This window comes from Taudactylus pleione, unplaced genomic scaffold (assembly GCF_031769625.1).
Source record: "Taudactylus pleione unplaced genomic scaffold, aTauple2 ptg000198l, whole genome shotgun sequence".
Classification (NCBI taxonomy): Eukaryota; Metazoa; Chordata; class Amphibia; order Anura; family Myobatrachidae; genus Taudactylus; species Taudactylus pleione.
Genome location: NW_028284600.1, coordinates 14,850,600 through 14,863,448, shown reverse-complemented (window position 1 = coordinate 14,863,448; position 12,849 = coordinate 14,850,600). Strand labels below are relative to the sequence as shown.

Below are 12,849 nucleotides of genomic sequence, written 5' to 3'. Positions count from 1 at the left end.
GCTGTGTCCAGAGTCGTATTAACGGAGGCACTCTTGTGGGTCTCCTGGTCCCATATCCCATGGAACCTAAAGAATGCTGTACTGACCAACTGAATATGCATCTTGTACCTCCTGCATTGAATGTGGATGTGATTTGAGTCAATGTCACTTGTCTGTTACCACGGACAATTCTGGCCAGACGCAGCTGTTCACGATCATTAAGCACCCATGGTCAGCCACTGAGCTGTCCACGATGGGTGGTAATGCTTTCCATGAGGTATTCCCGGAACACGTGTTAATGTCCACACAATTACGGAAATGGGTTCACATCTGTTGGGCACCCACTATCACGCCCCCATTTGAACTCCAATAATTCAGGTTGCCTTGCCATGAGCAGCCCCATCTGGAGTTCAAAGTGACTCACGAGATGTCAGATTACATCTGATGCAGGTCTGGGCATTGCCAAGTTGTCACAGTCTGGCGAGGTCACTTACCATTATCTTTGCATACTGCTATCCCATGACTTTTGGCACTTCAGTGTAGATAGCTAATGGATAACCCCCCCTTTGCCCCAGTGCTGCCCCAGCTACTATCTACCCTTACCCCCTTCCTACCCTTAGCACTGCCTGCCCCTAAACCTCTCTATGTCCCCAGTACTAACTCAACTGCTAACTACTCTTACCCTCTTCCTACCCACTGGCCCAGTACTGGCTGCACCAAACTCACATCTTGCCCCCAGTACTGCCCCAACTGCTATTTAACCTTACACCCTATCGGCCCCAACTGCCACATGCACTTACCCACCTGTACCCCGAATGCTGCCTACTCTCAATACTGTCCCAACTACTACCTCCCCTCCCCAACTGCTGCCTGCCTCCATCCCCAGCTCTACCCCAACTGCTGACTGCCCTCTGCATTGCCTAAGCTACAACTGCCCCAACTGCTGCCTGCCCTTACCCCCCTCTCTGCCCCCAGCACTGCTCCTGTTGGCTAAGTGAGATTAAGGCAATGTATTTCTAAGCATTATACGTACATAAAATAGGAGTGTGACTTGCCATGATGTATGTGTAGGGCATGTGGGATGGTCTGATGCTATGTGGGTAGGCATATGGGAAGCTCAAAAGCAAAAGATGCAATCATTTTTTGTTCAGCATGATCACATATGTGGATGTCACTCTTCAGTGCAGAGAGAAAATGGAGTACAACTGATCTAGGGAATTGTATTGGAGTTGTGAGACTGCCATCTGTAGGGCTCCAGCACTCTAATCGAAAATAATACAATTATTGCTTTGCAGCAAAGAAGCACATGTGGTACTGTGGCAATCCCGTTTGGCAGCCTAGTAAGAGTATACATTTAGCAGAACACCAATTACAAAATAAAATCCTGGCAAATGTATGAAAATATTATGGGCCGCAAGACATCACCAGCTTCGGATGGAATGCATTAGGAGCTGCAGCCTATTGGCCTATATGTGCATATACAGGCATTTTCAGACTTTGAGGGCACACAAGGATCACGCACATGGGTGACCTCTATGGCAGCAACGGTGAGGCTGCAACCGAACAGGGAAGAATATGTGCCAGAATTACAGCAAGATAGTCATAAGTCGTTACGGTTTTCTTCTATGATCAGGTTAGTGATTCACACGTAAAAGCAGGCAAGGAACCACCGCAACAAACTTACTGAACATGTTTTGAAGAAATCAAAAAGAAAGACAAAAAATAGAGTCTTATAACTCAAAAGAAAAGAAAAAAAAAAACAGAATAGTAATTGCATAAGGCAACAAAAATGTGCATTGTTTTAATTTTCCCAAATCAATGCTAAACAAGCAACCGGTACAAAGCCAAGGGTTAGGAGATTACAAAACCACAAAATAAAAGTGTATATGCATATAAAACTAGAATTGCAAACTACAATTAAATAAATCATAAAAATTATGGAGAAATAATCACAATCATCCTTAACATCCGCTACGAGGTAATGATACAAATCACGAAAGATGCAAAAGCTTGAATATTTTTGATTATTTATGATTTTTTTTTTTTTTTTTACCCTCAGATTTTGACAAGCAAAAACACCCAAACAAGTCTCAGTGTATTTACCTCGTCTCCGACCATAGCTCCTGGCTGCATGGAAACAGAGGAAAAGTTGCAAGAATTAACATACATAAACAATCGCACCATTTCATCTCCCTCTTTTGCGCATGATAAATGATTTAGGGCTGGAACTGCAATGGTTTGTCAAGCTATTGTGCTTAAGTCAGACAACCATGCAGCATGGCAATATGCTTTGTCATATACATATCACATATAGTTGCGTGTTATTTACCTATACAAGTTGCACAACAAAATTATTCGTATTACAGCGTGAAACGCTTTAAGATCCTCAACACATCTTAATCAATAAAAGTACAGATTGATACACAAGCCCCGAGTATACAGAATAGACATGACTTACGCTGTTACACTGAATTATTAAACAAACTGGTTGGATCGAAGCTTCGCGGTGTCAGAAACGACAGGTTTTAAGTTACAAAAGTCATCAAGCAAATTTGATCAATTGATACACTTATTTTTATTATATCACTTTGGCAAACACAAAAATAAAACAAATATTAATGTTTGATAGGTTAAGGAGGTGTCGGAAGACATCTACACTTCTTAAAGTGGTGTAATTTCTGGTTGTTTTCGGTTACAGGACCTTTCTCCTGTGCACATTTACATAAATATCCCCAAATAATGTGGTCTTGTGGGGTGTTCCCAGTATCAGTGGTTAGTACCTACCAAAAGTAGTCCAAGAAGGACAACCGGTCAATATTGTCATGGGTGTCCAAGGCTGATTAATGAGCGTAGGAAGCTAAAGCTAGCACTTCTGGTCCGATCCCACAGAGGAGCTACTGTAGCACAAATTGCTGAAAAAGTTAATATTGGTAATGATAGAAGGTGTCAGAACACACAGTGCACCACAGCTTGCTGTGTAGCTGCAGACCATTCACAGTGTCCATTCTGACCACTGTCCACCGCTGAAAGTGCCTACAATGTATACATGCAACATGGAGCAATGGAAGATGGGGTCCTAGTCTAATGAATCAAGTTTTCATTAACACCATGTGGGCGGCCAAGTGCGTTTGTGTTGTGTACTTGGGCAAGAGATGGCACCAGTATGCACTTGGGAAAGCAGACGGAAGAGATGACATCAGGCGGCAGAGGCAGTTTTATGCTCTGGGCAGTGTTCTGCTGGGAAACCTTGTGCCCTGGCATTCATATGGATGTTACTTTGAAATGTACCACCTACCTAAACATTGTTTCAGACCAAGTACACCCCTTCATAGCATTGGCATTCCCTGATGGCAGTGGCCTCGTTCAGCAGGATAATGCACCTGCCACACTGCAAACATTGTTCGGGAATGGTTTGAGGAACATGACAGAGTTCAAGGTGTTGACTTGGCCTCCAAATTTCTCAGATCTCAATCCAATCGAGTATCTGTGGGATGTGCTGGAAAAACAAGTCAGAGCCATTAAAGGCTACAACAACTTACAGGACCTAAAGGTTCTGCAGCCAAAGTCTTGGTGCCAGATACCACAAGACACCTTCAGAGGTCTTGTGGAGTCCATGCCTTGACGAGTCGGTCTTGTGGAGTCCATGCCTCGACAGGTCGGAGCTGTTTTGGGGTATGAGGGGGACCTACACAATATTATGCAGGTGGTTTTAGGTTATTGCTGATATATACACACACACACACACACACACATATATACACATATATATATATATATATATATAGTTTTATATATATATATATATATAAATATATATATATATATATATATAGTTATATAGTGTAGCACCTTTCTAATATATTTGGAAATTGTATATTTGATAGGGGATGACCACATTCTTTTTGGCCCAGCACCCCACATAGGTGTTTTTAATCAGAGCAACATGGTCTACAAATTTAAACTTGTATTTTAGCGGCACAACCTATGGAATGTCTCAAGTTAAATATACAAGGTGACAGTGTATGATGCCATCTGAAAGAGGACTCCTTGCCCTGGTTGATTTGATCACAATATTTGCACTAAGAATCTAAAAATCTAAATGACAGTTCATAAAGATCTATATATTTGCAGAGTTTAAGATCTATGACTTAAATGTATTAAATTAGAACCATATTAAAATGGGATTTTGGTACCTACCGGTAAATCCTTTTCTCTTATTCCACAGGGGACACTGGAGGTGCTTACGCTGGTGTATAGAGGCGTGGGTAACTGGAGCTGGCACTTTAAAATAATCTAGAAGTGTGAAGCTCCTCCCCCTCTATGCCCCATCAACCCTCAGTTTAGAAAATGAAGACCGAGAGGAGATGGAGAACAAGTGGAGTAAAAGGGAGAGAAGAACACACAATAATCAAAACATACAACATACGGAACAAACCGAACAGGCAGGCGAAGAGCGCTGAGGTGGGCGTCCAGTGTCCCCTGTGGAATCAGAGAAAAGGATTTACCGGTAGGTACCAAAATCCCATTTTCTCTTTCATCCACTAGGGAACATTGGAGGTGCTTACGCTGGGGACGTCCCAAAATTCTCCCCACAGGCGGGAGCGCTCTGCAGCACCTGCAAAACTAGGCGGCAAAAACGGTATGCCGAAACAGCGAACATATCAAATTTGTAAAACTTGACAAACGTGTGAACTGAAGACCAAGTGGCCGCACGGCACAACTGTGAAGTGGAGGCTCCCCTACCGGCCGTCCATGACGCACCTACAGAACGTGTGGGATGAGCTGAAATGGACGAAGGAAGCCTGATGAATGTCAGCCGGATCCAACGAGCCAAAGTCTGCTTAGACTCTGGCCAATACCTCCGAACCGCATCATAGAGGACAAAAAACGACTCAGACTTACGGAGGGAAGCAGTCCTGTCAACATAGATGCGGAGAGCTTCAACCACATCCAAGGTAGAAGAACCACCAGAGTCCTCCACCCAAGATGGTACCACAATAGGCTGATTAATATGAAAAGCCGACACTACCTTGGGAAGGAAGGCGGATACCGTCCAGAGTTCCACCCTATCAGCATGAAACAGAAGGTAAGGTGGCTTATAGGACAGAGCACTCAATTCAGAAACTCTACGAGCCGATGCTAGAGCCAGGAGGAGGACCGTCTTCCAAGACAAGTACTGAATATCAACCTCTTCCAAAGGTTCAAACATGGACGACTGAAGAAACAGAAGCACCAAGTTCAAGACCCAGGGAGCTATCGGAGGTACAAAAAAGGAGGCTGCAAACGCAAGACTCCCTGAAGAAACGTCTGCACCTCAGGAATGAGGGCCAATTGCCGTTGAAAGAAAATGGAAAGGGCAGAAACCTGCACCTTTAAAGTTCCAAGACGAAGGCCAGAATCCAGACCAGTCTGAAGAAAAAAAACAAAAAAACAGAAACCGGGACACCGAAAAGTCATAGAGGGAAGATCCTGACTGGAACACCACGAGATATAAGAACGCCAGAGGCGATGATAATGCGCAGCCGAAACTGGTTTCCTGACACGTAGCATGGTGGGAATAACAGAGTCTGGGATTCCTCTTTATCTTAGGACATCGGTTTCAAGAGCCATCCCGTTAAACGCAGTTGCGCTAGGTTGGAGTGTATGAAAGGACCCTGCTGCAGCAGATCCGGGCGCAGAGGAAGGGGCCACGGATCGTCTGCCAATAGGGACCGAAGGTCCGAGAACCAACTTCTCCAAGGCCAGTGCGGAGCCATGAGAATGACAGAGGCTGACTCGTGTTTTATCCTTTTTTTAGCAGTCGAGGAAGAAGTGGAATCGGAGGAAAAAAGGTCAACGAAGTCCTAGATCCACGGAACTGTCAGAGCGTCTACTGCCACTGCCTGCGGATCTCAAGTTCTTGACACGTATACTGGGAGCTGACGATTCAATCGTGACGCCATGAGGTCCACCTTAGGACATCCCCATCGACGTATCAGCTCGTTGAACACGTCTGAAGCTTCCATTCCCCGGGATGGATATCCTGGCGGCTTAGGTAATCTGCTTCCCAGTTGTCCACACCCGGGATGAATACCACCGACAGGATTACTGACTGGCTCTCGGCCCACCTGAGAACCTTAATTACTTCTCACATGGCCCTGCGACTCCGAGTCCCTCCTTGGCGGTTGATGTACGCGACGGCCGTCGCGTTGTCGGGCTGAACTCTTACCGGACGAGTTCTTAGAAACTCTGTTGCTTCCATCAGAGCATTGTAAATCGCTCTGAGTTCCAACACATTTATGGGCCACTTTTTTGTTCTAGAGGGGACCATCGACCCTGAAAATGATAATCGAGGACTACTGCTCTCCATCCTCGAAGGCTGTCCGTTGTTGCGATGATCCAGTCCCACACTCTGAATCTCCGGCCCGCTAAAAGATTGTTGGATTGTGTCCACCAGAGAAGGGTCGCTCTGGTAGCTGGGCTCAGACGGATCTGTCGATGTAGAAGCAGATGAGACCCTGACCCCTGTGTTAGTAGGTTCAGCTGAAACACCCTGGAGCGGAATCGCCCGAACTGTAGTGCCTCGAAAGCAGCTACCATCTTTCCCAGGAGACGCAGACAAAGAAGGAGGGACACCCTCTTTGGTCTGAGGAGCAGCTGAACCAACCACTCTGTGATGCCGTATCTAAGATCATGCCCAGAAACAGGAGCTTCTGGGATGGATAGAGATTTGATTTCTTGAAGTTTATTATCCAACCGTGTTGGAAAGTGGTTCCCAGATGGGAACGTGGAGATAGGCATCCGTGATATCCAGGGATAATAGGAACTCTCCTGGTTCCAAGCTCGCAATAACTGACTGCAGAGACTCCATTTGGAACCGATACATCTTCAGATACAGGTTCAATGACTTGAGATTCAAGATGGGCTTGACCGATCCATCCGGTTTGGGTACTACAAACAGGTTAGAGTAAAACCCCATACCTCGTTGATGTTCTGGAACTGGAACTAGCACAGATGATACTACTAGAGACTGGATAGCCTCTTGTAGAACCCTGGCCTTGTCTTCAGGTATTGGCAGACTTGTAGTGAAGAACCGAGGTGGAGGGGGGACCTCGAAGTCTATTCAGTACCCCAGGGAAATTAGTCTGCGGATCCATGGTTCTGGAGACATCTGGTTCCAAACTTGTTGAAATCTTTGCAGGCGGGTTCCCACTGTAGGTGGTCCCAGGTGGGACGGAAGACCGTTATGCCACCTGTTTCTCAGCTGGCTTAGGCTCCTATCTACGTGCAACCGTGTGTGGGCGGCCTCAATTGTGTCGCCTCTTGCTTGGGAGGGAGCCCCTCTGGCTCTCCCACGAAAGGAAAGTGGCACACGAAAGGAATGAAATGAAGGTCCAGCGTAAGCTCTTCTGGGAGCCGATGCAGTTGACGGGAGGAAGGAAGACTTACCCCCCCCCATGGCCTGGGATATCCATTTGTCTAATTCCGGGCCAAACAGCATGTCGCCATTGAATGGTAAACCCTCCACCGCACGCTTGGATTCTGCGTCAGCATGCCAGGCGCGCAACCAGAGGGCTCTGCGGCCCGAAATAGCAGAAGCAGATATGCGAGCACTGATCTGACTAATATCTTTTGACGCTTCTCCCAAGAACACTGCAGACTCACGGATGTGTTCTGCTAGTATGCGTAACCTGCTCTGGAAGTACCAGAGTCCAAACCTGTAATCAACTGGTCAGCCCAGCAAACCACAGCCTTGTTAACCCAAGCAGTAACAAGGGTGGGCCTAAGCTGAGCACCCGCTGCAGTATAAATAGATCTTAGCGTTGTCTCCAATTTACGATCCGAAGGATCTTTTAGTACTGTGGCTCCCGGTACTGGGAGTGCCTTAGAGAGACGGGAGACGGACGCATCAACTGGAGGGAGCGTTTCCCACTTGTCCATCATGGATGATGGAAAAGGGTAGCTAGAAGGAAACTGGCGCGGAGTTTGGAACCGTTTATCCGGTTGTTTCCAGGCCACTGAGAGCTGCTGAGATGCAGTGAGAATGGAAAAACCGCCGATTTGGTTATTTATGAAATAATTCACACTCCTGGGATGCAAGAACAACATCTTCAGGTAATTTAAGGATTTTTCCGACCGCCAAAGTTAGAGATTCCACCCCGGGAGAGGTGGACTCTAACTCTAGAGGGGTATCGTCCTGTAACGCTTCCTCCAATTCCCATTCCTCTTCCGTAGCGAGGAATTCCTCATCAGACTCTTCTGACTGGAGAATAGTCGATAAAGGACGCTTTTGTGTCGGTCCTTGTAAGGAAGTGGAGGGAGCGGACACAGCAGTACCCGTAACCTGTACCGGGGTGTCAAGAGACTTGGTTAGCCCAGCAACCCAGGAAGGCTGAGACTTACATGCCTCAGCTAACTCAGACGTTAAATCCGTCATTACTCCTACCATGTCAGCGGCCCATGTAGGCGCAGGTGAGGCAATAATAGCCATAGGTGGATCAATTGCTATACAAGCATCACATAACGTGGACCCAGCAGCATGCGGCTTGGTTAGTTTATTGTTACACCTAGAACAAACAAACATCCTTTGAGATGCCTTTGTTCTGTTTGACATGGATACACACAGTCACCACACACAGAGGGACAGAGTATATACAGAAGTAAAGAAAAACAGCAGGCTGGCTTGGGACACAGAGGAGGAGATACACCCCACTCCCTTCCCACAGATCAGATTCCCTGCACCCCCAGTGTATTATGCACAGCCTCTGTACCAGAGCCTTCTGTGCTTAACTTGTAGCTTTTTAGCCAGGAACGGGGAGCGAAAGAATCCAGCCTTCAGTTCTGCTGCACTCTTCCTGGATAAGGGAGAGATACTGGCATGAAACAGTTAACAAACGGCAGCCACGCTGTTACTACAGCCGCTTGCCACGTATAGTGGAGAGACAGCCCGCGCTGCTTAGGCTCCGCCCCTTATTCATGCCCTATGGGCTCCATTATGGCTGCTATGTGGTCCATCCCCCCCTCCCCTCCGCGCTACCCGCATGTATCAGCGGGGAGAGGGGAGAAGCAGGGAGCCACATGTATCAGCGGGGAGAGGGAAGATGCAGGGAGCCGCGCGTGTAGCGCTGTGTACACACAGCTTCCCTTACACAGCGCACAGGTGTAGCGCTGTTTAACTGTGCTATGCACACACTAACACAGCGCAGCATGCTGTGTTAGCGCTGGGCAGCGGGGCAGGAGCCGGGGGATACGCAGCTTGTTACTCACTGCATGTCCCCTGTAGTCTCTCTCTGGCAGGTCAGCAGTCTTCTCTTCTTGTTGTGAAGACTTGCTGTGGCAATAAGGAGCTGTCAGAAGCTCTTGTAATGAGCCCTGTTCACTCCTTCCTGGTGTTCGCTAAAACACCAGGGCGCCAGGTACCCGGACCCCACCTTTTAGATAGGTGGCGAAGGGTACCTATAGGAGTGTAAAAGATGCTTTTAAATAAAAAAAAATGTAATAAAATAAATGTATTTGCTGGAGCACAGCATAATGTGACCAGCTCCATGAGGCACATTTTCTAAACTGAGGGCTGATGGGGCATAGAGGTGGAGGAGCTTCACACTTCTAGATTATTTTAAAGTGCCAGCTCCAGTTATCCACGCCTTTATGCCCCACCGTAAGCACCTCCAGTGTCCCCTAGTGGATGAAAGACAAAAAAAAGTTATTATTAAGCTACAATTTAGGCTTTCCGATAGATCTTCTTTAATATCACAATCAACTCTATTAGCACTAGTAAGAGATCGATTTTCCCCCTTCTAACTTCCATGCATCAAATTGCGCACCAAATTACTCAGCTGAAGTAACAACTCCTCAGCCAATGGTAGCCCTGCATTATTCCGTAAAGTACTGTAAATCTTGTTTTACATTTGTGTTTCATCAAATATTTCTCAAAAATTGTTCTCAGGTTTTGGGTTAATAAAACTGTATTCGTTTAGAATTAATCTTCCAACAAAAAGAAAAAACATTCAAGCATTAATTCCTGCAGGCTTAATAATTTTGTAAATCTTTTAACAATTCAGACAGAAAGCAAAGTAATCCCACAGTTTATTAATAGACTATTAAGCTGGCGGTGATAGAATTTAACACTTCAGTTCATGCATGTCGTAAATAAAATATGCAAAATCCGACACATTCTTAACAATCATGCAAATGGCTATTTAGTGGGTTATATTTCAATTTGTACACAAATAGGTATTTAGCTCTATAGACAGCTCCATCCTTTAACACATAAGATAATGTGAGCTATAAATTATTCCATTATCTTCAAAAACTGTTACGCATGCCTACATTACCACACGACTCCTGCAGACTAATAAAAAGGTATAACAGCCGCCTTTCCCAGGTGAAGTAAGTTCACCCGGTACTAGGATACCGCTAGGACTCAACTCAGGTACAAAGAGTCAATGTGGGAACTAGGCAGCACAAGGAATATGCTGAGGTGGGAGCAGGAGAGGATCAAGGTCCAGAAAAAGGTAGATTACCAAGCAGATCCAGGATTGGCAAAGACAGAGTGCAGTTCCTATAAGCAAGCAGGGGCGTCGGAACTATTATATGTGGGGGCAACACAAAATCCTTCCGGCACCTCCCCCGCCCTCCTTCTCCCTTAACTACGCGGCGGCCACGGACGGTCAGGGGTTGTGCTTTACAGCAATAGGCTGCACAGCCCTTGCACCGCACGGAGGATGAAGTGTAATGTGTGGTGTTTTAAATTAAAGACCACACAAAATCCCCCCACGTGCGGTGCAGGGGCCGTGCAGCCTATTGCTGTAACGCACAACCCCTGACTGTCCACAGGGTCTTTCAAATGTTTGGGGGGCAGAGGGGATCGCCACCTCCTCCCCTATTCCAATGCCCATGCAAGCAAGAACAAGTAGAAATTCAAGAATGAATGGCAGAAACCTACTAGAATACTGCAGCAGGGCAGGTGACTTCTGCCAGGACAGAAGCTATAACCGGCAATGCACCAAGGCCATGACTGTGCTTCATCTATTCAGGCGCCAATCAGGACCATAGAACAGAGACGGGCCCCTTGCAATACATTACTGGGTAGCTGCACAAACAGAAACAATTAATTATACTGCAGCTGCAGGTACAGAGAAGCTGTAGTAACTGTCAGAACCAACAGGCAGTGTGGCTGCAGATAGTCCCAGTTACCTAGCAACCGTCAGGACCATCGGCTGGTGTGACACGGTGTCCCGGTTGCTTAGCAACGTCCGGGACCTGTAAGCAGCTGTGGTGGCTCCTAAAATAAACGGATATATTAGGGTCTATGTACTAAGCCTTGGAGAGATATAAAGTGGATGGAGATAAAGTACAAACCAATCAGCTCCTGTCACTTTAGAGGCTGTGTTCGAAAAATGATAGTTAGGAGCTGATTGGTTGGAACTTGATCACAGTCCACTTTATCGCTCTCCAAGGCTTAGTACATAGACCCCAAAGTGGCATTAGCAGTTCCTATAATACAGGGATGGGGAACCTCAGGTCCGGGGGCCGTAGAAGGCCCCAGGAATCATTTGGTCTGGCCCTCTGAGCTTTTTTCTGCTAGCCTCATCTGGCTAGCAGGGTGCCTAGAATGGCACACTGCAGCCAGAATCTATGCACCAGTGCCGTCTGGAGCGTCTTTAGGATGCTTCAGACGGTCAAACCGCTGCCCCTACAGCTCCCCGAAGCATCCTCAGGATGCTTCGGGCATTGCTGTAACCATCAGCGATTGAGGCCCCGCCTATTGTGACATCACACGGAGGGGGCGTGGCCTGAACCAAGCCTGAGAATATATATATCAAAATTCAGCAGAAAAAAGGTTCCCCACCCCTGCTATAATAGATAAACACCTGTCTACAACTAGCAACATTATGTCTCATCACAGGAGGTGAAAGGACAACTGAAAGCCACAGTAACATTTTAATATGTGAAGAATTAATGTACTTTTTCATATCATTTTCTCAGAAATGCAGACAAATGGGTTAAATAATGTGGGACATGTAGAGAAGTTGTATTAATGGGAAAGAGGTTTTTTTGTTAAGTGCAGATGGGAGTTACAAGGGTGGTTTTTTTTTTTTTTTTTCTTTTTACAAACTTGTATACATAAACACAAAAAATCACCATATGCTAATATATCCTAAAAATACTCACTTTTTATTTTCTGAGATACAATTGTTGTCTATTATTTTTCCTTAATTTATAAACATTTCAAAATTCAACCATTTGACACCATGTAACTGCCTCCAATACTTTGCCTATGGATACTAACAAACTTCTACACTGTCCTGCTATCTTATTTTACACTTTTCTGGGGGGTTTAGGATGATATCCTCACTCTTTCATGTACGGCACATAGGTTATGCACTGCAGAATTGACAAGCGAGATCCGAGATGACATTTCTAATGGAATTGTGCAGGTATCGAATACGCGATTCACTAAAATATCCCACGAAACGAGCAGAACATTAACCAGCAAGCAGAGGGCACGAAACTGGCAGCTAACTGAATCTCCACGTATATTGTTGAGTGTTAAAGTTGACATTTATTATAAAATTACTTTCCATACAGACAGTTAAAATCTAGTGGGATCTTTTTCAAATTAGAAAAAAAAAAAACAAGATTGTAATCAAATTAAGCTCCGGTGACATCACCGGCCTTGCACCTACAGCCATGGCCAAAAGTTTTGAGAATGACACAAGTATTGGTTATCACAAAGTCTGCTGCTTCATTGTTTTTATGATGGCAATTTGCATATACTCCAGAATGTCATGAAGATGAATTGCAAATAATTGCTAAGTCCCTCTTTGCCATGACAATGAACTTAATCCTAGAAACAACATTTCCACTGCATTTCAGCCCTGCCACAAA

At 45.7% G+C, this 12,849-nt stretch overlaps 1 protein-coding gene across 4 annotated transcripts in view; it reads right to left on the bottom strand.

The window, feature by feature from the left end:
* Positions 1-12,849, bottom strand: part of CPEB3 (cytoplasmic polyadenylation element binding protein 3) — a 151,935-nt gene that overhangs the window by 51,419 nt on the left and 87,667 nt on the right. For 3 of the 4 annotated variants that reach the window (XR_015878963.1, XM_088476919.1, XM_088476918.1), the window contains one exon: positions 2,083-2,106. The exons of the other annotated variant lie outside the window; for it this stretch is intronic. Coding sequence is in view for 2 of the 3 variants with exons in the window: in XM_088476919.1 (XP_088333045.1) it covers positions 2,083-2,106 (24 nt within the window). In the remaining variant the exon portion in view is untranslated. The remainder of the gene's footprint in view (positions 1-2,082; positions 2,107-12,849) is intronic. 4 annotated transcript variants of the gene reach the window in all.